Source organism: Pogoniulus pusillus, chromosome 20, assembly GCF_015220805.1.
Source record: "Pogoniulus pusillus isolate bPogPus1 chromosome 20, bPogPus1.pri, whole genome shotgun sequence".
NCBI lineage: Eukaryota > Metazoa > Chordata > Aves > Piciformes > Lybiidae > Pogoniulus > Pogoniulus pusillus.
In genome coordinates, this window is record NC_087283.1 from 10,034,900 (window position 1) to 10,058,783 (window position 23,884).

The window sequence follows — 23,884 nt, forward strand, 5'->3', positions numbered from 1 at the left end:
CACTTCCCTATGTGACACAGATTGAAAAGCAGGCCTGTAGTGTGAAATCGATGGATTAAGTAGGACTTGGCTCTGACCAGGGATAATTCCACCTATCTGAGCGCTCTGAAACTCCCAGACCCAACATCCGCGTTATTTTGCCTTAATACAAGCTTGTTTACGACGTGCTTGTCACATTCATCACATCAAGCAGGGGTGAAGCAAGAGGTTTAGAGAGCATGTTGGCCCTGGGCTGCCCTACGAGGCCTGAGAGGGGAGGGTGGGAAGAACTTGCAGGTGTTGCTCGTGTAGCACTGGAGCCATGCTTGCTACTGGGAGAGGGGAGACATAGGAGGTAGAGTGGGCACCCAAACCAGATTTGCTGTCCCAGCCTTGTAGCCAGGAGTTTCTGTGAAGAAGTATTTTCTGGCTCATCCAGTCACCACTGCAAGAGTCTATGGACTCTCAAAACTCTGTCAGGATGCCAGAAGGTAGAGACTTGGCAGCTGTTTCCAGGCTGCTGAAGCTGTCACAGCCTGTTCAGTCATTTGCAAGACAGTTTCCAGTTACTGTCTAGGGCAGTAGTGGAGTCCCCATCCCTGGAGGGGTTTCACAGCTGTGTAGATGTGGTATGAGGGACATGGTTTAGTGGTGACCTGGCAGTGCTGGGTTAATGGTTGGACTTGATGATCTGAAAGGTCTTTTCCAACCAGAGTGATTCTGTGATGATCACATATGTCAGTGGGTGCATCCTCCAAACAGGCAGCTGGGGTCTCCTGTGCCCCATGGATGCTGGGCAGAAGCTTTAGGCTTCAGGACTCCAGGGCTTTTAAAAGCACCACAGATGTGCCAAACAACAAAGGCATTGCCAGGGAACCCTTGACCTGAGCTGTGACACTGTCCTCACACACACCCTGCTTTCACTCTTTGTTTACCTGGGGGAATGGTGACCTCTTTACATGGTGCCTTAATCCCAGTTATAAACAAACAGCACTTTCTAGACCTGAATCTAACACATCGTGGGGGGTGCTGATCTCACCCACACCCCAGGAGAGACAACGTTTGTCTCCTCCTGGTTACTGCCTGTCTTGGCATCTTTCTCTGACCCCCCAACCATGCAGAGGGGCAGAGGTGTCTGCCTGCCAACTGCTGCCTTCTTGTTGCATTGCTGACTGTAACAGGGCTGTCTGCTCCTCGCAGGTCCCTGAGCGTGAGCAGTGTCTCCTCTGTCTCCAGTGCCTCCTCCAGCAGCAGCTCCGTGCGCAGCGCCGACTCCGAAGACATGTACGCGGACTTGGCCAGTCCTGTCTCCTCTGCCAGCTCCCGCTCCCCGACGCCAGCCCAGCAGAAGAAAGGTAGAGCTGCCTGCTTTGGGAGTGTCCTCCTTCAAGGAAAGAAGGGAGAAGGAGCACAGATCTGTGCATGGCTTGGCGGGTGGTACCGTGGGCTCCAGGAAGGTTGTTTGAGAGATTTTTGGCTGGTGCAGACCAGGGGAGCTCAGAGGCTTCACCTAAGGAGGGTGAGGCTCTGGAAGCAGGAGGCTGTGGAACAGATACACATTTGCATCCTTCCATCCTTGCGGCTCTGGGTGAAGAGATATTTATTTCCTGCCTGGAATTTCTGCTTGGTCCTCTCTCATACCTTGTTCTTTCACCCTTGTAAGTTGATGCTAAGTCTTCTGGACAGCTCCAGTATCATCTTCTCTTCCTCTTTGCAGACCGTAACAGATTTGGCAGCAAGAATCTTTTGCTCTTCCTTTTCTATTGTGTCCTCTCTGTGGAAATTCCGATTTCCTGAGTCTTTTAACCTTGGGACCACATGCTCTGCTAACTGGGGTGGGCTTTTCTACTCCCTGGAGAAGTACCTTCTTGCCCTGCCTTCCAAAGGGCATCTTGGAGGCGTTGTGGAGCCCTCATCTCTGGAGAAGTTGGAAAGCTGAGGGACATGGTTTAGTGGTAACCTGGCAGTTCTGGCTTGATCTTAAGGGTGTCTTCCAAACAAAACCATGCTCTGATTTTTCCCTGTCATGACAGTGTGTGGATCCTCAAAACAGGCCACGTGGGCTCTACTGTACCACGGGGAGCTGGCCAGGAGCTGTGGACTGTAGGACTGCAAAGGGAGAAAACAGATGAAGGGAGCTGGTCAAGGGTCACTGCATCTGCTCTGTGTTTTCCACAGGAAAGTCAAAAAAAGAAGACAGTGCTAAAGAGGAGAAGCGGAAACGGGAAGTGCCCACTCAGCTCCTCAAAGCGACCAAGCCCACCCAGGGCGGCAAATCGCAGCAGCTCCTCCAGAGCCAGCAGCCCTCGGCCCCGCAGGCTCAGCAGGGTGGGGGCTTCAGTGCTCACAAAGACATCAAACTGACGCTGTTGAATAAGGTGAGAGGTGGAATGGATGCAGTTCACTCCCCTTTGAGGGTCCAAGGATCACATGGCCTCTTACTCCCAAGGACATTGAGGGGCTGGAGCCGGGTCCAGAGAAGGGCAACAAAGCTGGCGAGGAGTCTAGAGCACAGGTCTTGTGAGGAGCAGCTGAGGGAACTGGGATTGTTGTGCCTGGGGAAAAGGAGGTTGGAGCCAGGTCTCTTATCCCAAGCAACAAGACAAGGGGGAAGGGCCTTATATTGCCCCAGAGGAGGTTTAGGTTGGACATGAGGAACAACTTCTTTGCCAAAAAGGGCAGAGTTGTCAAGGCCTGGAACAGGCTGCCCAGGGTAGTGGTGGAGTCCCCATCCCTGGAGGGGTTTCAGAGCCAGGGATATGTGGTGCTAAGGGACGTGGTTTAGTGGTGGCCTGGCAGTGCTGGATTAACGGTTGGACTTGATGATCTCAAAGGTCTCTTCCAACCAAAACAATTCCACGTTCCCATGGGATGGATACTAAGGCTCGGGACTGGCGGAAGGGGAGCTCCAGGCTCCATGCTGTCGGGATGAGCTCAGCTGCAGCTAGGATTGAAGGGTGGCAGACAGAACCAGTCTGGCAGCACACACCCTGTGGTGGCTCGAGTTAGGGACTGTGTTGGCGGCTCCCCTGGGGCACATTCCTGCTGCAGCTTCAAGGGCTCTTCCCTGCTTTCTCGAAGGCTGCAGCTGGAGCACAGAGGTGAAGGCAGCCCCACATGGGGCCTGGCTCACTCCCTGCACGCTTCCAAGTGAGCTCTCCTCCCTCCTCCCACTCCAGAGCAACCTGCTGACGAGTCATAACTGAGTCAGGAGGTAAAAGTGGCCACAGCCTCGCCTCTCCGGGGTGCCTGCCACCAGCCACGCTTTCCGCTGGCAGCTTGGCTCTGTACCACTGAGCCCGATGCCCCAGTTGGGTGCCTTCAGCTGAGATTACTACCCAGATCACGTGGGAGAACTTGACCTGGTGGGGTTTTGTTGCCCCAGCAGGGTGTTGGCCCCAGTCACGTGGGTAGGTTCCTGGTTTTGAAGCGTTAAATGGGTTTTTTTTTCTGACAGTCCAAATTCCCCGTTGCAGTCTCAAGGCCACAGGTTCCTCTACTTCCCTGTGCTATGACGTGAGGTGCCTTTATCAAGTCTCTGAAGCATGCTGGTGGGGAGGAGAACGAATTACACATAACTACCAGCTGGCACGGTCGGATGCTGGAAGAAGGCACAGCTCCACGTGCTGTGACATATGCTATCCGTGGTGCTGCTGGAGAAGAGCTCTGCAAAAACGCTGCCGTGTGCCTCTGTTTGGCCATTACTAAAGTGAAAGAGCATTAACCCCAGTGCAGAGGATGCTGCTGCTTGCTTTTGGCAGAGGATTGGCTCGGTGCTATCGATGGTTGGGACTGGCAAGCAAAGAGAGTTTAACATCATGGTGCTCCGAACAAGAGTTTTGAGTATCAGGGGTCAAAGGAAACATCTCTGCCTGCTTCCCTGCCCAGAGGGAAGTGGCTGCTCAGCTCCCGTTGTCTGTTTTAATTCCCTTGCAGGCAGCTGACAAAGGCAGCAGGAAGAGATACGAGCCAGCAGACAAAGACAGGCCGACCTCTCCTCCAGCCAAACGGGTGAACCCGTCACCTGACAGAGGTGAGGCATCACCCAGCCCAGGGACTCCTGGCCTGGCTGGCTTCCTGCTCTGCTGCTCCAGTGACAAATGCCCTGTGAAAGTCTCTGCTGCGAGAATCCACTCACTGGAGCGGTTAATTGCAGCCATTCTCCTTGTAAAACCTCAGAGTGTGCGATTGGCAGCAGATAACGCTGCTGTCCTGGCTGCCCTGCTGCAAAACACACGGTGGAGGTGAGACACTCCAGTTTGTGCAGTGAGGGAGGTGAGGTCAGCCCTGGGCAGGCCAAACCCCGGCCTTGCCTAGCTGTTTTGTGGTGCATGTTGAGTACTTTGGCTCCACTGTGTCTGTGTAAGTCCACTGCAGAAGTAAAAAAGGCAACAACAGCCCAAATGTCCTCACCTGGGAGGCAGCCTGCTCCTCTCTGCTGTAGGTACAGTGGCCTCCTGTCCTCCATTCATTTCATTGGAGGTGATTCTGGAAGTCCTAAGTTTTTCTCTTAGTGCATCCCCTCACTACACTACCCTACTACTGCAGCTCCTCACCCCAAGGACACTGAGGTGCTAGAGCAGGTCCAGAGAAGGGCAGTGAAGCTGGTAAAGGGTCTGGAACACAGATCTTGTGAGGAGCAGCTGAGGAAGCTGGGGGGAGACAACCTGACTCTCTCCAGCTCCCTGAAAGGAAGTTGGAGTCAGGTGGGGATCGGTTTCTTCTTCCAAAGAACGAGTGATAGGACAAGAGGAAACAGCCTCAAGTTGTCTGAGGTAGAGGTTTAGGTTGGACCTTAGATGGAGCTTCTCTGAAAGGGTTCTCAAACCCTGGAACAGGCTTCCCGAGGAGGTGGCTGAATCGCTCGAGGTGGTGAAAGGCCTCAAAGATGTGGTGCTGAGGGACATGGTTTAGCATCAGTCTTGGTAGATTTAGGGAATGGTTGGACTCAATGATCTAAAAAGCCTTTTTCAACGAAAACAATTCTATGATTCTATCTCAGAGTCTTCCCTGACTCACAGTCAGTGCATCCTGATGGATCTTGACTCCTCCTGACTGGCAGGCTTGTGGCAGTGCTTAGAAAGGGAGCACAGGATGGCTGCAGGGCGGATGGCTCCATCCCGAGGCTGCAGGATGGATGCAATAGTTGGCTGGGTCACCCATCCTGCAAAGTGAGATGATTACCCCACTTGAGCGTGACACAACCTGAGCTGCCCCGTGTGTGTAGGAAGACAACGGGCTTTCCAAGTGTTCTCCTCTGTCTGAATCCTCAGCTGAGGAGTCACCACCTTGGAAAACCAGGCTGGCACCAAGAGGCACTCACATGCCACACACACTCCAGCCTCTGCCATTGGCTGCTGCGAGGCAGAGAGGGGAGCAGCGGCGCAGGTTTAGGGGTGAGCAGAGGTGCCTGCTTTTGACGTCTGAGCCAGCAGTGACATGTGATGTTGTTTTCCCTCCTGTCTCAGCTGTAGGTGTATCTTGTTGACTCTGGGAGCCAGCCAGAAAAAATTTCTGTGCTAACAGACCCAGTTGCATTCAAATCCTGCAAAGGCAGCAGAGAAGGGCTTGGGTGAGGTGGAAGTTCACTGGGATCTAGTTCACAGCTTCTGCTAGGCAGCAGACAGGTGAATGGAGCCACCATCAAACCATGCTGATCCTGGAGATACCTGGATGGAGACATGATTCTGAACTCTGTTTGTTGTCTCTATGTTCTGCAGCATTTTTAAGCAGTGGCAAGTGGGACACAAGCCCTGAAGGCTGCTCAGCCTCACCTCCCATTGGCAAATGAACCCTTCATTGAATTGGGACTGAGCAAGAGGCCTGTAAAAAAAGATGAGGATGGTCTTTTTAGCAGGGCTCGTTGTGACAGGACAGGGCATGATGAGTTTAAAAGAGATGTAGACTGGAGAGAAAGAAGAAATGTTTTATGCTGAGGGTGATCAGTCACTGGTGCAGGTTGCTCAGAGAGGTGGGAGATGTCCCATGCTTGAAACCATCCCAGGTCAGATTATCTGGGACTCTGAGCAACCTGCTCTAGTTGCAGATGTCCCTGCTGACTGCAGGGCAGTTGGACTGGATGACCTTGAAAGGTGTCTTCCAATCCCAGCGATTCCAGGGAGCACCCTCCAGCATGTAGCCACTGTTCCAGCATAAAGCTGGCTGGTGTTTGGGCACTGACTCAAGCTCCCCTCTTCTCTAACCTTGCTGAGGTTGGATCTGCAGCTATAGTTACCACTGGGAGAGCAGCAGTTGGGGAACCTACTGCAGCAAAGCTGCATGCTGCTGCAGTGGGCTTCTCATTGCTCCAAGTCCCCACAGCAGCTCCATCCAAGCAGGACAAGAGCGTTCAGCCCAAACACAGGGCTGGTGTTGCTCGTGGGCAGCTCCCAGCTGGCTCTGAGAGCAGCAGATCTACACTCACCCAACACTCTCTAAACCAGACACCGTTACCCAGCCAGCACAGGGCCAGGCTGGGTGCCTGGATGGTTGCTGGAGCATGATGGAGGCCTGACTCAAGCCCTGAGAGTCAGCCCTGCCCTAAAGCCCTGCAAGCAAAGTAGGAGCCAAAAGTGTGTTGGAGGATCCTTGTTTCAGCAAACCAGGGGGGAGAAGAGGGCTGGAGCAGCTCCCAGAGGTGATGTTTCTACAGCTGGCCTTGGGGAAGGCCTTGGCTGGATTTTCTGCCTCCCGTGAAGGCAGGGAGCACAGCAGTGGCTTCTTTTCCTGGTTGCTGCTGGACTTGGCTTTTTGCTGGAGAGATTTGGTGGGTCTGAGAGAGAAAACCCTGCTGAGATGGTACAGGGGGCAATGAGAAGGAAGGTCTCACCTTTTCTTCTCTTGATAGGCTCTCGAGATAGGAAAGCAACTGGGAGACTCTCTTCACCCAAGCAAGAGCGACAGAGAGGCCAGAACCCAAAACCTTCTCCTGCACAGACGGACAGGTCAGTGCCTGCTTCTTCTCATGGGTCTCTAATGAGCCAGGCTGTGGCTCACTCTTCTGCAACCACTCAGACCCCTCTCTTGGGGCAGCTCTGAGACTCTCTGGCCACAGTTTGCAGCTGCCGTGGAGGCAGAGCAAGAGACAAGGGACACAAAGCTCCCTGGGCAGGAGCTAGAGACGCTCAAGGGTTCAGGTGGAAGCTGTTCCAGCTCAGAAATGAGCAGGAGCCTGGGGGTTTTCCTTAAGTCAGTCCTAACATGAAGAGCCAACTGGGGTAGATCCAAGCTCAATCATGCCAGTGCTTCTGCCTCTCACTAGCACAACAGAGAGAGTACAACCTCTCCACCCCACTGCTGAGCACCTCGTAGCACCTGTCTTACTTGCCCAGTTCCCTTTCTTTGTAGCCTGGCATTCCCTCAGCTGCTCAGTTTGCTGCTGGGAGAAATGCCCTGGCTTTATGCCTTCCCATCCCCTCTGGTGACACGTGGCCAGCTCACAGCCCATTTCTTGTCACCCATGCTAGGAGTATCCCCCTGCAGAACTGGCTGTGTGGATCCAAGGGCCCTTGGGCTGTGCTCTGCTCAGAGTCCTGTGGCTAAAGGGTTGTGGAGCACCTTCTGGACACACCTTCCCTGGTCCTCTTGCCCACAGCCAGCCCGTGCTACTTTGTATTTCTCTGATGTCATGCCTGAGCACCTTTGAGCAGATGGACACAACTCTGATCTGTGTACTCAGCCAGCAGGATTTGTCATCTCCTCTCCCCAGCCTGGGCCACAAGCAAGCCTCAGTTTCTGTGTGGCAGAGTCTTCCCAACCCAAAACCTGACCCCAGTCCACCTCAGGCCCTGAGGTCCTGTTTCCTAGCAGCATGGAGGAACCTCAGCCTTTCCAGCCTGGTGGTGTTGACCACATCTCTGGTTCTTGACCACCTTCTCCCTCTGTTTTGGTTGGCGGTGGTGGGTTCAAGGTGCCCTGTCCCCAGGCGCTGGGGTACTTAGGGACACATTTGGTTTCTGTGATGCTGCTTCTCTTCTTGGTGCTGGCAACCTTGTCCCACTGTAAGGGGGAGTGGTGGCCTGTGGTGGAAAGAGCCACAGGGTGCTTGTCTCCAGCACTGGTCACAGCCCAACCCAGAAATGGGGGCCAGTGTCTCCTGTCCTCCCCAGGTGCCAGAGAGAGAGCATTCCTCCAGCTCCACTGCTGTACCCACAGGTTTGGGCTGTGACAGAGTGCCACTGGAAGAGAACTAGAGCATGACACTGGGTGCTTGTGGGCTGCCAGATCCCCACTGTGAGAGGCAAAGGAGTTGTGGAGCAGGAGCTGTTGGGATTTCACTCTCTACTGCTCTCTGGAAGGTGGAGGTTGGTCTGCCAAGGAGCAAGCAACAGGACAAGAAGAAATGGCCTCAAATTGCATCAGGGGAGGTTTAGGTTGGATGTGAGGAACAACTGCTTCCCCAAAAGGGTTGTCAAGGCCTGGCCCAGGCTTCCCAGGGAAGTGGTAGAGTCCCCATTCCTGGAGGGGTTTCAGAGCTGTGGGTATGAAGTGATGAGGGACCTGCTTTAGTGGTAACCTGGCAGGTGGACTCGATGGCATTAGAAGTCTCTTTCAAGCAAAACAATTGCAGGATTTGAGGCTGAGGGGACACTCCAGCTCACCCATGCTGCTCTCCTCTCTGCTTACCTGATCATGATCTCCCATGGACTCCTTCCAGCAAGCTGCTCAGAATGGCCACCACGACCCTGTGGGGTCATTGTCATGGTGGTCATGGCATCTTTTACTGTTTCAACCAATTTTCTGACCCCAGACCTTGTATCAATGGTTTTAAGCTGGTGCAGGGTAGATTTAGGTTGGCTCAACAAGGCTCTGGGCAACCTGATCTAGTGGAGGATGTCCCTGCTTACTGCAGAGGGGTCAGACTAGCTGACCTCTAGAGGTCCTTTCCAACCCTAACCATACTAGGACTCTGTAAGGAGGAAGTTCTTCACAATGAGACCAGTAGAATACTGGAACAGGCTGCCCAGGGATGTGGTTGAAGCCCTATCCCGGAGACATTCAAGGTCAGGCTTGATGTGTCCCTGGGCAGCCTGATCTCGTTGGTGGTTTCCCTGCTGCCTGCAGGGGGCTTGCACAAGATGACCTTTGAGGGTCCCTTCCAACCCAATGCAAATGTTAAAGCTGTTTCCTGCCACCGTCACTAATCTGATCATCAGAGGGCTGGAGCAGCTCTGCTACGAGGACAGGCTTTGAGAGTTGGGGCTCTTCCACATGAGAACAAGGGGACACAGTCTCAAGTTGTGCCAGGGTAGGTATAGTCTGGATGTTAGGAGGAAGTTCTTCAGGGAGAGAGTGATTGGCATTGGAATGGGCTGCCCAGGGAGGTGGTGGAGGCACCGTCCCTGGAGGTGTTCAAGAAAAGCCTGGATGAGGCACTTAGTGCCATGGTCTAGTTGACTGGATAGGGCTGGGTGCTAGGTTGGACTGGATGATCTTGGAGGTCTCTTTCAACCTGGTTGATTCTAAGAAGAGGAGGCTTCAAGAAGACCTTAGAGTGGCCTTCCAGTATCTGAAGGGATCCTACAGGAAGGCTGGGGAGGTACTGTTGACAAGGCCTTGTAATGACAGGACGAGGAGTAGTGGGTTTAAGCTGGCAGAGGGGAGATTTAAACTAGAAGTTAGGAAAGGCTTTTTTACAGTGAGAGTGGTGAGACACTGGCACAGGTTGCCCAGGCAGGCTGTGGCTGCTTCCTCCCTGGAGGTGTTCAAGGCCGGGTTGGATGAGGCCTTGAGCAACCTGTTCTGGTGGGAGATGCCCCTGCCTGTGGGAGGTGTCCCTGCCTATGGCAGGGGGTTGCAACTGGATGACCTTTGAGGCCCCTTCCAACCTCAACCATTCTGTGACCTGTGATCACTCAGTGCTGCTTCCCCCGGGAGCAGCCACCGAAGGGCTTTGTTGGTTTGTTTCTGTCACTGTGTTCCACCAGCAACCACCTCACTGCCTCTTCCTTCTCCTCCCCGCCAGGAAGCGCCAGCTCTCGCCTCAGTCCAAGAGCAAAGTCACGAGCGTACCGGGCAAAGCAGCCGAGCCAGGCCCCGCGGGCGCCAAGGGGGCCAAGTCCAGCACCCTGTCGCGGCGGGAGGAGCTGCTGAAGCAGCTGAAGGCGGTGGAGGATGCCATCGCGCGCAAGAGGGCCAAAATCCCGGGCAAAGTATAGTGGGCAGCCTGCGAGCCCTGCTCTGCCCCGCTCAGACTCTCCAGGTTTTTATAAACAGCCGACAAGCGGCCGCTTGCCATTTTGCAGTTCTGCTGGTCTTGGCCGCCCTTCTTTTTAACAGAGAGAAACCCACCCAGGAAAAGCAACCAACCAAACCCACACACACCCACAAAGTACCCAACCCACCGCAACACGGAGAAGTTGTCAGCTGAGGCGCCCGCCGCCGCTCGCTCCGGCTCCCCAGCCACAGCCTGGGGGCGGCTCCTGGGGCAGCTGCGCCAGCTCCAGCTCCCCAGGGGGAAGCGGGGCCAGCTCCAGCTCCCAGTGATTGAGTGGGCTCAGCTCCAGCTGCTGACAGGCAAACGGAGCCAGCTCCAGTTCCCAGCAACGGAGTGGGGCCAGCTCCAGTTCCCACCTGGTTGGCGTGCAAGGCCAGCTCCAGCTCCTGGTGATCAAGCAGGGCCAACTCCCATTCCCAGTGATAGAGTGGGGCAAGCAGGACTCGGTCCAGCTCCTGGTGATCAAGCAGGGCCAGTATCTGATCTGTGGGGCCAGTGCCAGCTCCCAATAGGCAAACTGCGCCAGCTTCAGCTCCCAGTGGGAAGGTGAATGGGGCCAGCGCCATCACCTCATGGGCAAGCAGGCCCAGACCCAGCTCCCAAGGGGGAGATGAATGGAGCCAGCTCTAGCTCCCAGTGGGTAAACTGGGCCAGCTCTGGCTCACAATGAGGAGGTGAGTAGGGCCAGCTCCAGCTCCCCATGGACGCATGGGACCTGCTTCAGCTTGATGGGAAAGTGAAGGGGGCAAGTCCAGCTCCTAGCGAACAAGTGGGGCCAGCTCCAACTCCTGCTGGTGGACTGGGGCCAGCTTTGTCTCCAACGATCAAGCGGGGTCATCTCTGCCTCCTGATGGTGGAATGGGGCCAGCTGCAGCTCCTGAAGGTGGAATGGGGCCAGCTGCAGCTCCTGAAGGTGGAATGGGGCCAGCTGCAGCTCCTGATGGTGGAATTGGGCCAGCTGCAGCTACTGACAGTGGGTTGGGGCCAGCTCCCGATGGTCGAACGTGGCAAGCTCCAGCTCCTGACAGGCAAACTGGTCCAGCCCTTGGCTCTGCTGGCACCAGTTCCATGTATATTCTGCACAGAGGCCTCCAGCCCCAGCGGCTGCTCTCTCCTGCTCCCCTCTCTCTGCCCCTCCTCCTTGCTAATGTCCAGCTGTATCCTCCTAGTAAAGCCCCACTGTGTGTCGAGTGTCCTCAGCGCTGCAGTTTCATGGCCCAAGAGAGCCCAAACCTGCTGTGAACTGCTGGCCAACATCACCACCTTCCCTCCACCCCAACCCAGCCACCTCCCTGCCCTCCTACCTGCCCCCCAGGAACAAAAATTATATATATATTCTTGACTAAAGTCTGGTTGGGAAGATGAACCTGTCTTTGATTTGAAGCATCACCTTGGTTTTTACTTGGTTGAGAAGAAGCCCTGAAGGTGTTGTGGGGGTGTCTGTTGAACAGGAGGGTCCTTTTCCCTTTCATTTTTCTTCTAATTTTTTTCTTCTTTTGGGTTTTTTTCTTTTTTTTTCCTTCTTTTTTTTTTCTTCCTTTTTTTTCCTTTTTTGGTGTTTTTTTTTTTTTTTTTTTTTTTTTTTTTTTTTTTTTGTGGGATCTCCATGAAATAAAGTATTTTGATAACCACTTCTTCCTTTATTTCCTCTTCTCCATCCTCTTCCCTTCCCTCGGGGCCCTGTCCTTCTCCATCTTTGGATCTTGCAGCTGGTTTTGTCCCTCCTCCAGCGTTTTCCCCCCCTGCCCTCCAGCAGTTCCCTGAAGCTGGAGGAGCTGCTCTGTCACCCTGTCCTTTGGGAGAGTGCCAAATCGCCTTCCTCTGGGTGCCCCGGACTGAGTGCTGCTGTGGGATGTCCCTCAGAACCTGTTCCTTGCACCCAGTGTAAACCAGTGTCCCATTGGTGCTGAGTATCAGAGGCAAAGTTCCTGCTGTGGAAGGGTTCTGCAGCCTGGGCTGGCGGTGGATTCACCCAGCACAAGTTTAGGCTCATCCAGACTCTTTTGGGGAGGTGATTTATGTGGTCTCTGCTCTGTACTTGCATGGCAACCTCTGGGTACCCTGTCCCTGCCGCCATGGGGTTGGGTGGCACCTCATAAAGTCACCACCAAAAAGGGTCCAAAGCTGTGTTTTTCCAGTAAAAATAACTCCTGGCTGTGTCTGTTCCTGCAGCCATGGGACGCTGCTTTCAGCATGCCTCCCCTCGCCCAGGGTAATGCTTTCAGCCCTGCTGGGCTATACTGGGATGCCCTGGAGACAGAGCCTGAGTCCTGCACCTCAAGGATTTTTCACTGTGCACTAAAGATGTTGAGTTGTGCTGGCAGGATGCTGTGATTCAGGTGAACCCCGAGCCTGGCTCTGGGCTAGGCTTCAAGATGCTCCTTGAAGGTTGGGAGAGCTTCATACCCCACGTGGGAGGGGGAAAAAAAATCCCTTCTCCTAAACTGCATCCTGGTTTTGTGCCTTGGACATCCCTCGGGGCTGGACCAAGGAGCATCTAAAGCTGGGAGGGGGGGGGGGGGGAAGGCAGTTTGGGCATAGCCTTTCAACCCTTTCCAGGGTTGCCCAACTTGGGATTTCTGCTCCAGCAGCCTCGGGTTACGTGATGGGTGATATCACCGTCGGGCTTACGCAATGGAGCCATGGCCTGGGGCAAGAGATCTTCTCTCCATAGGTCTCAGGAGCGCTGGGGTGGGCTGGCGAGAGGGGAGACAGGGCATCTCCTGCCTGCCAAAGTGAGCACAGGTTGCCCTGTCTCCCTTTCCCCCAGCACACCCCCCCCTCCCCGCAGCCTTCCCGTGACCTCACCCACAACCCCACCACAAGCTACACCCATTCACAGTCCATCAAAGCAACCAAACCGGTGGCCACCACCCCCTCCACACTTCTTTATTGCTCCATCCCCATCAACACACATCCCCCCCCCCCCCCCAACAACCCCTCACCCCCTCCAATTCCTTTTTAAGGAGGGATTCGAAAGCCAAAATTTCCGGGCTGGAATCCCGTCGAGAAGGAAGTAGCGCCGACTCTGTAGGGAGGAGGAAAGTCAACCAGAGCTGGAGTTTCCAGGTGTGTGTGTACATCACCTGCCCCTATATAAAGGAGGAGGTGACTGAGGAGCTGCCACTTGGTCAACAACATCCTTGGGGACAGCAGGTTGGAAGGGACACCAAGAGGATCTTTCACTGTGCTCAGTTTGACACCTGCCTGATGGTAACGTTGGGCTCGGTGGGGGTGTGAGCGAGGTGGGATGGGTGTGCTGGCAGCCGGGATGGGTGAGAAGATGCGTGTGCACGGGTGTGTGTGTTGGGGGGGTTGTTGTTCATGCTATATAGGTGGTGAGAGGTGTGCACAGGTATGGCTATGAGGTGTGCTCAGGTGGAGGAGTGGAAACAAGCGGGCTGGTGGGTGCTGCTGGCCACACACGTCTGCAGGCACGTGGACGTGTGTATGGTGCTGGGTCTGCACACGTGTGTGTGTGTGTGTATGGGGGCATGTGGTGCTGTACACACGCGTGTGCACAGGGCTGTGCATGCCCGTTGGTGCATGTGCTTGTTTCTGGCTGGAGGAGGGGGTCTGCGTGCACGCAGGAGTGTGGCTCAGCTCTGTCTGTGTGTGCTGATGCACGTCCGTGTGCTGCCACCAGGGGTGGGTGCACTCTCTGTGGCTGGAAGGGTGGCAGGGACTTGCGTGTGCCTATAGGTGCTTGGACATGCGTGCACACACAGCTGCTGCTGCTGTGTGTTTTACAGACACACGATGGCTCCTCCCTACATGTGCATGCACGAGTGCTGTGCTCTGGGGATGCAGGGACATGCATGTATATAAGCATGGCTGCTCTCTGTGTACGCATATAGATGTATATACGTGTGTGTGTGTGTGTGTGTGTGCATTGTATGTGCAGGCATGCTCTGTGGGTATGGCCTTACACATACAAGTATGGACACATGTGAAGGCATTCCCTGTGTGCCCATAGCTGTATACATATATGTGCACATGCACATGCATTCTCTGTGTGTATAGCCTTATATATATACACATATATGTGTGTATATAATTGCACTCTATGTGTATCTGTAGCTTCATATACATATATGTGCATATGTCCATGCACTCTATGTGTGTCTGTAGCTCCATATACATATATGTGCATATGTCCATGCACTCTATGTGTCTGTAGCTCTATATACATATATCTGCATATGCACATGCATTCCCTGTGTATGTAGCCTTATATACATGTGTGCGTATGTCCATGCACTCTATGTGTATCTGCAGCTCTATATACATACATATGCATATGCACATGCATCCCCTGTGTATGTAGCCTTATATATACATATATGTGCATGTGTACATGCACTCTATGTGTGTCTGTAGCTCTATATTCATATATCTGCATATGCACATGCATCCCCTGTGTATGCAGCCTTATATATACATATATGTGCATATGTCCATGCACTCTATGTGTGTCTGTAGCTCTATATTCATATATCTGCATATGCACATGCATCCCCTGTGTATGTAGCCTTATATACACATATATGTGCATGTGTCCATGCACTCTATGTGTGTCTGCAGCTCTATATACATGTGTCTGCATATGCACATGCATTCCCTGTGTATGTAGCCTTATATACATATATGTGCACATGTCCATGCACTCTATGTGTATTTGTAGCTCTATATACGTACATGTGCATATGAATACACATTCCCTGTGTATGTAGCCTTATATATACATATATGTGCATATGAACCTGCACCCTCTGTGTGGCTGTAGCTGTATATACATATCTGTGCATATGTACATGCACTCTCTGTGTGTCTGTAGCTGTATATACATATCTGTGCATAGGTACATGCACTCTATGTGTGTCTGTAGCTGTATATACACGTATTTATGCATCTGCACATGAATTCTCTGGGTATATATATATATAGCTACAGATGTGTGTGTGTGTGTGCTGGCAGTGTATGGTACATAGCTGTATACTGCTGTACGTAGGTGTATGTGCATATGCACAGGTGTTCTCTGCCTGTGTATAGTGGTATGTATCTACACGTGTGTGTGTGTGCTGGCAATCTGTGTGCACATGGTTTAGGTGTGTGTATATATATATATATATACACATATATACATATATATATGTGTGTGTATGTGTATATACATATATATACACATATATACATATGTATGTGTGTGTGTGTGTGTGTATACACCTGTGCTGGCACACTGTATACACATTCATGCATATCCACACGATACTGCTTTAAATAAGGGAACATTTATGTATGTATGTATATATGTATCTGATGTTTTATTTATAATCTATTACCTAAATACATATTAATTTTATGTATATTTTGTATTTTATTAATAATTATATATAATTTATTTATAATTTCTATATATGTGTTTTAATATAGAGAAATATTGTATACATATAGAGAAATTACATACACATCTACATAGAGAGAAATTATATATATATTATTACATTTATATATATATAAAATTATATTACAATATATAATATTATATATATTTATATAATATATTTTATAATATATTACCTATATTATAATAAAATATATAAAATATAAATATACAAAAGTACACTGTATACACATATAGAGAAATTACATACACATCTACATAGAGAGAAATTATATAAATATTATTACATTTTTATATATATATAAAAATATATAAAAATATATAATCTTTTATATATTTATATAATATATTTTATTATAATAATTATATTTTACTATAATTTATTAAAATTTATAATAAATTATAATAAAGTATTATGATTTTTATTATAATTTATAATTATAGTTTTTAATAATTTATTATAATAAAATATATAAAACATAAATATATAAAAGTACACTGTATACACATATAGAGAAATTACATACACATCTACATAGAGAGAAATTATATATATATATATATAATTACATTTATATATCTATATAAATATATAAATATATATAATATTATATATTTATATAATATATTTTATAATATATAATATATATTTTTAATAATAAAATATATAATATATAAATATATAAAAATGCACTGTATACACATTCATGCACATGCTGGCACACTGTATACACATTAATGCACATCCACACGATACGGCTTTAAATAAGGGAACATTTATGTATGTATATATGTATCTGATGTTTTATTTGTAATCTATTCTCTAAATACATTTTAATTTTATGTATGTTTTGTATTTAATTAATAATTATATATAATTTATTTATAATTTCTATGTATCTGTTTTAATATAGAGAAATATTGTATACATATAGAGAAATTACATACACATCTACATAGAAATTATATATATATTATTATTACATGTATATATATTAAAATATATATTTTATATATATTTATATAATATTTTTATAATATATTATATATATTATAATAAAATATATAAAATATAAATATATAAAAGTACACTGTATACACATATAGAGAAATTACATACACATCTACACAGAGAGAAATTATATATATTATTACATTTATATATATATATATAAAATATATTAAAATATATAATATTTTATATATATTTATATAATCTATTTTATATTATATATATTATAATAAAATATATAAAATATAAATATATAAAAGTACACTGTATACACATATAAAGAAATTGCATACACATCTACATAGAGAGAAATTATATATATTACATTTATATATATATAAATATAAATATATATAATATTATATATATTTATATAATATATTTTATAATATATAATATATATTTTATAATAAAATATATAAAAATATAAATATATAAAAATGCACTATATACACATTCATGCACATGCTGGCACACTGTATACACATTAATGCACATCCACACGATACGGCTTTAAATAAGGGAACATTCATGTATGTATATATGTATCTGATGTTTTATTTGTAATCTATTCTCTAAATACATATTAATTTTATGTATGTTTTGTATTTAATTAATAATTATATATAATATATTTATAATTTCTATGTATCTGTTTTAATATAGAGAAATATTGTATACATATAGAGAAATTACATACACATTTACATAGAGAGAAATTAAATATATATATTATATTACACATATATATATACAATATATTAATATATATAATATTATATATATTTATATTTTATATAATATATTATATATTATAATAAAATGTATAAAAATACACTGTATACACATATAGAGAAAATACATAGACATCTACACAGAGAGAAATTATATATATATTATTACATTTATATATACATAAAATATATTAAAAAATAATATTATATATATTTATATAATATATTTTACAATATATTATATATATTACAATAAAATATAAAAATATAAATATATAAAAATACACTGTATACACATTCATGCACATCCACATGCTGCTGCTTTAAATGCGGGAGCATTTATGTATGTATATATGTATCTGATGTTTAATTTATAATCTATTACCGAAATACGTATTAATTTTATGTATATTTTGTATTTTATTAATAATTATATATAATTTATTTATAATTTCTATGTATGTGTTTTAATATAGAGAAATATTGTATACATGTAGAGAAATTACATACACATCTACATAGAGAGAAATTAGATATATTATATTACATTTTTATACATATAAAAATATATTTAAAATATATACTCTATATATATAATATACGTTATATAATATATTATATATATTATAATAAAATATATAAAAATACACTGTATACGCATATTGAGAAATTACATACACATCTACACAGAGAAATTATATATATATTATTACATTTTTATATATATACAATATACAAGATATAAAATATTATATATTTATATAATATATTTTATAATATATTATATATATTATTATAAAACCATAAATATATAAATATAAATACATAAAGATACACTGTATACACATTCATGTACATGTTGGCACACTGTATACACATTCATGCACATCCACATGCTACTGCTTTAAATAAGAGAACATTTATGTATGTATATATGTATCTGATGTTTTATTTATAATCTATTACCTAAATACATATTAATTTTATGTATATTTTGTATTTTATTAATAATTATATATAATTTATCTATAATTTCTATATATGTGTTTTAATATAGAGAAATATTTTATACATATAGAGAAATTACATACACATCTACATAGAGAGAAATTATATATATATTTAATTACATTTTTTTATATATAAAAATATAAAAATATAATATAATATATATAATATATATTATAATATATTATATATATATATATTATGTAATAAAATATATTAAAAATTGAATATATAAATATATAAATATATAAAAATGCACTGTATACACATTCATGCACATCCACACGATACTTCTTTAAATAAGGGAGCATATATGTATGTATATATGTATCTGATGTTTTATTTGTAATCTATTCTCTAGATACATATTAATTTTATGTATATTTTGTATTTTATTAATAATTATATATAATTTATTTAAAATTTCTATGTATGTGTTTTAATATAGAGAAATATTGTATACATATAGAGAAATTGCATACACATCTACATAGAGAGAAATTATATATATATTATTACATTTATATATATATAAAAATATATTAAAATATATAATAATATATTTATATAATATATATATTATAAAAATATAAAAATATAAAAATATAAAAATAAATATAAATATATAAAAATGCACTGTATACACATTCATGCACATGCTGGCACACTGTATTCACATTCATGCACATCCACACGATGCTGCTTTAAATAAGGGAACATTCATGTATGTATATATGTATCTGATGTTTTATTTGTAATCTATTCTCTAAATACATATTAATTTTATGTATATTTTGTATTTTATTAATAATTATATATAATTTATTTATAATTTCTATGTATCTGTTTTAATATAGAGAAATATTGTATACATATAGAGAGATTGCATACACATCTACATAGAGAGAAATTATATATTTATTATATTACATTTTTATATATAAATATATAAAATATATAATATATAATATTTTAATAATAAAATATATTTAAAATATATAAATATATATATATATAAATATATTTATTTATATTTTTTTATATAGATATATAGAGATATAGATATATAGATATGTATATTTTATATATATATATGTTTGGGTGGTGATATCCTACATGCACATGCACATATGTGTGCCACTGCTTTAAGTATGGGAATATCTACATCTCTAAGCATTCATTCATTCATTCATTCATTCATTCATTCATTCATTTATTTATATGTGTACCCATTTAGATTGTTTAGTTATGTTTTTTAATATAGATATATATGTGTGCTGGTACATAGGTGTGCTACTACTATAGATGTGTGGGAGGTATGCTTATATGTGCTGGTGCTCTATGTACGTGCTTTAGGGATGGATGTGTGGATGGATGGATGGATACATAGATGAGAGAGAGAGAGAGATGTGTGCTAGCACTCTGCAGATGTATGTGTATGTGCTGCTGCTTCAGATATGGGAATGTATATGTGCATGCACAGGTGTGCTACTGCTGTAGGTATTGGTGGAAAGAAAGAAAGAAAGAGGGAAAGGGAGAGAAAGGGGGAGAGGAGAAAGGGAGGGAAAGGGAGAGAAGAGAAAGGGAGGGAAAGGGAGAGAATGGGGAGAGGAGAAAGGGGGAGAAGAGAAAGGGGGGGAAAGGGAGAGAAAGAGGGGGAGAAGAGAAAGGGAAGGAAAGGGGGAGAATGGGGAGAGGAGAAAGGGGGAGAAGAGAAAGGGAGGGAAAGGGAGAGAAAGGGGGAGAAGAGAAAGGGGGAGAAGAGCAAAGGAGGGAAAGGAAGAGAAAGGGGGAGAGGAGAAAGGGGGAGAAGAGAAAGGGGGAGAAGAGAAAGGGAGGGAAAGGGGGAGAATGGGGAGAGGAGAAAGGGGGAAAAGAAAAAGGGGGAGAAGAGAAAGGGAGGGAAAGGGAGAGAAATGGAGAGAAGAGAAGAGAAAGGGGAAGAAGAGAAAAAGGGAGAAGAGAAAGGGAGGGAAAGGGAGAGAAAGAGGGGGGGAGAGAAAGGGGGAGAAGAGAAAGGGAGGGAAAGGGGGAGAAAGGGGAGAGGAGAAAGGGGGAGAAGAGAAAGGGAGGGAAAGGGAGAGAAATGGAGAGAAGAGAAAGGGGGAGAAGAGAAAAAGGGAGAAGAGAAAGGGAGGGAAAGGAAGAGAAAGGAGGAGAAGAGAAAGGGGGGGAACGGGAGAGAAATGGAGAGAAGAAAGGGGGAGAAGAGAAAGGGGGAGAAGAGAAAGGGGGGGAAAGGGAGAGATAGGGGGAGAAGAGAAAGGGAGGGAAAGGGAGAGAAAGAGGGGGGAAGAGAAAGGGGGAGAAGAGAAAGGGAGGGAAAGGGAGAGAAAGGGGAGAGGAAAAAGGGGGAAAAGAAAAAGGGGGAGAAGAGAAAGGGGGGGAAAGGGAGAGAGAAGAAAGGGGGAGAAGAGAAAGGGAGGGAAGGGGAGAGAAATGGAGAGAAGAGAAAGGGAGGGAAAGGGAGAGAAATGGAGAGAAGAAAGGGGGAGAAGAGAAAGGGAGGGAAAGGGGGAGAAAGGGAGAGAAAGGGAGAGAAAGGGAGAGAAAGGGAGAGAGAACGAAAGAAAAAAGAAAGAACAAAAAAGAGAGAGAAAGGAAAGAAAGAAAGAAAAAGAGAGAATGAAAGAAAGAAAAAGAGAAAGAACAAAAGAAATAGAAACAGGGTAAGAGAGAAAGAATGAAAGAAAGAGAGAGAGAGAGAGGAATGAGAGAGAGGAAAGAGAGAAAAGAGAGAAAAAAGAGATAGATAAATAAATAAATATGTGCTGATACCCTGTGTCCACCTGCAGTGTGCTGCTGCTTTAGGTATGAGTGGGAATAAATAAACAAAGAAATGTAATGAATAGGTAAATAAAGACATCTGTGCTGGCACCGCGTGCCTACCTGCACATCTGTGTGCTGCTGCTGCTGCTTTAGGCATGGGGGGAAATGAACAGATAGATACATCTGCGCTGGCACCCTGTGTCCACCTGCACATGGCTGTGCTGCTGCTTTAGCTGCAGATGTCCCTACCTGCCCATGCCGATGCTGTGTGCGCATAGGCGCGGAGCTGTCCCGGCACACGCAGGGCTGGCTGCTCACGGGCTGGGGAGGGGTTTCAGGCACACAGCTGGCGAATCCCTGCGGGGGTTGGGGGTCTGTGAGCTCACCTCAGGACCCCAGGGGCTGAGTGCCCTGCGGGGTGCAGCTGTGTCCCTCCCTTGACCTCTGTCTGTCCTGCAGGTCTGGTTTAGTGGCCTGGCATTGCTGAGCGCCTTGGCTCTGTGCCATGGTCTGCGTCGTCCCACCAGCCACCAGCACCAGCCCCAGGGTCACTGCTACAGCATGGGAGAGCTGCGGGACGGGGAAGCCCCTGCACACCTCCTGGGGCTGCGATGGGACCACTACCTGCCAGTGCAACTGGTGCCACAACTGGAACGGGTGCAGGAGGTCACCAATCGCCACCGCCGCCACCGCCGCCACCGGCACCGCACTTGCCCTGCTCTGCAGCTCCCTGCCGGCCTCCGCAGCGAGCCCAACGAGCGCTCCATCTCCCCGTGGAGATACCGGTGAGTGCCCCTCGCCCGCCGGTCCGTCTCTCCGGAGATACCAGTCCACATACCCCTGCCTCACCCGTTCCTCTCCCTGCAGTGTTACTGGTGAGTGCACCCCACTTAGGACCCCCCCACACCTCACCACTCCATCTCCTCCTGGCACTACCAGTCAGTGCCCTCCACCTATGATTCCCACCCCACACCAGCTGCCGCACCACGCCACAGTTTCCCCAAGCATCCTTCATCCACCCCTTCCCGAGGACATCTCCATTACCTGCCCAGTTGATTCCAGCGCAGGGATGTCTTGGTGGGGGCTCTCTAATCTCGCCCTCCCCCCCCCCCCCTTCACCCCCAGCATCGACGAGGATGAGAACCGCTACCCCCGCAAGCTGGCCTTCGCCGAGTGCCTCTGCAGCGGCTGCGTCGACGTCAAGACCGGTCGGGAGACCACCTCGCTCAACTCCGTGGCCATCCACCAGAACATGATGGTCCTGAGGCGCAAGCCCTGTCCTCGCCCTGCTGGCCACGGCCTTGTCACCTTTGAGGTGGACTACATCAGGGTGCCCGTGGGCTGTACCTGCGTCCTGCCCCGCACCACTCGCTGAGGAGCTTCACCGCCACGCTCCCGTGAAGCCCCATAGTGTGACCGTGTCACCACATCCACCCACCCCGTGCTTGTTTTAGAGCACCCCCCTGGCTCCTCCCGAGCCAAGCGTCCCCCCTCCACCCCTCGCCTTGTTATTTATCTCTTATTTATCAGCCTTGCCGCCGGGGGACCTGGTTTAACCCCTATTTATTGCTGACCCTCCCACCTTGTCAAGGCTCCGACAGATGGACCCTGTGAGCACCGTGGTGGGGCTCACTGGTTTATTTATTCTCCCCCTCAAAGGTATTTATTGTCTCCTCTCTGTGGGTATTTAACGCTGGTGTAAGAATAAACCAACATCCAGCCCAAGCATGGACCTTGTTTCTTGGCCAGGGGAGTGGAGAGGTTGGCCCTGAGGGATATCCACAGGGTGATGCTCAATTATGGGGCACCTCAGTCCTAGCACAGTAGGAAAGCAGAGTGCCCCCAATGCAGCAAGGCAGGATGAACTGGGAGGCAATGGAGAGGCCCTGGGGTATGGAGATAAGCCCTGGCTCTCACAGCACTCCATCACCAACACCTTCCCCATGGCTCTGCACCCTCCCTAATCCCAGACCCCGACCATCCACATCCTGTCTCCCCAGCGCCACCTTCTGGACACACACCACCTGCCCTGCCAGCACCCTGGGTGCACCAGGTGAGGGGCCCAGAGCATGTCACCATCATGCAGCACATGGACACATCTGCCCTTGTCTCCTCTCCAAGGCACACTCAGACACCCTCCAGTACCCACAAGTGAGAGTGGGGAGGGAAAGACCCCTCTACCTTCCCTCCTGGGATGGATGGGAGAGGTCACCCCAGGCTTTAGAGGAAACCCTTGAAGATGCTGTGCAGCAGGTCCATGTGCCACCACTCATGTTGCACCCCACTCCCCAGCCTCACCCCAGTGGCTCCTCCCATGGTGTGCCCTGAAGATCTGTCCCTGTCATGCCCACAATGGCAGGAGGGACAGGACCCTGCAGCAGTTGCATTCTACAAGCTCCATCCCAGCAACAAGGGTTGCTCAAAATCATGCTGTTTGTCCTCAAACCCCACCCAACCTAGCCCCTGCTAGGGGAGCAGGACTCAGAGAACCATGGAATCATTTTGGTTGGAAAAAAACCTTTAAGATCATTGAGCCCAACCCTGGTCTAACTCTACCCAGGCTGCTGCTAAACCACGTCCCTCAGCACACCTCTGCAGCTTTCAAACACCTCCACGGATGGGGATTCAATCACTCCCTGGGGAGCCTGCTCCAGTGTTTGGAACCCATTCAGTGAAGAAGTTTCTTATAATGTCCAACCTAAACCTCCCCTGCTGCATTTCATCTTGTCCTGTTGCTTGGGAGATGAGATCAACCCCCCACA

At 47.0% G+C, this 23,884-nt stretch overlaps 2 protein-coding genes across 8 annotated transcripts in view; both read left to right on the forward strand.

The window, feature by feature from the left end:
* ZC3H18 (zinc finger CCCH-type containing 18) overlaps positions 1 to 11,561 on the forward strand; it is a 57,830-nt gene extending 46,269 nt beyond the window's left edge. For all 7 annotated transcript variants that reach the window (XM_064160103.1, XM_064160100.1, XM_064160104.1 and 4 more), the window contains 5 exons: positions 1,180 to 1,334; positions 2,158 to 2,357; positions 3,916 to 4,012; positions 6,827 to 6,923; positions 9,944 to 11,561. In XM_064160103.1, coding sequence (XP_064016173.1) covers positions 1,180 to 1,334; positions 2,158 to 2,357; positions 3,916 to 4,012; positions 6,827 to 6,923; positions 9,944 to 10,136 — 742 coding nt within the window. In that variant the 3' untranslated portion in view covers positions 10,137 to 11,561. The remainder of the gene's footprint in view (positions 1 to 1,179; positions 1,335 to 2,157; positions 2,358 to 3,915; positions 4,013 to 6,826; positions 6,924 to 9,943) is intronic.
* Positions 10,896 to 22,766, forward strand: IL17C (interleukin 17C). The gene is made up of 3 exons (XM_064159754.1): positions 10,896 to 11,168; positions 21,582 to 21,907; positions 22,248 to 22,766. The coding sequence occupies exons 1-3, from the start codon at positions 10,896 to 10,898 to the stop codon at positions 22,495 to 22,497; spliced, it is 849 nt and encodes a 282-aa protein (XP_064015824.1). The 3' UTR covers positions 22,498 to 22,766.
* Positions 22,767 to 23,884: the final 1,118 nt, after the last annotated feature.

What these genes read in the sequence shown, in the direction of transcription:
- IL17C (XM_064159754.1), top strand. Translation starts at nt 10,896, where the DNA reads ATGGACGCATGGGACCTGCTTCAGCTTGATGGGAAAGTGAAGGGGGCA. An exon ending in GCCAGCTGCAGCTACTGACA is followed by an intron (nt 11,169 to 21,581) that starts GTGGGTTGGGGC and finishes TCTGTCCTGCAG; the next exon opens with GTCTGGTTTAGTGGCCTGGC. An exon ending in ATCTCCCCGTGGAGATACCG is followed by an intron (nt 21,908 to 22,247) that starts GTGAGTGCCCCT and finishes CTTCACCCCCAG; the next exon opens with CATCGACGAGGATGAGAACC.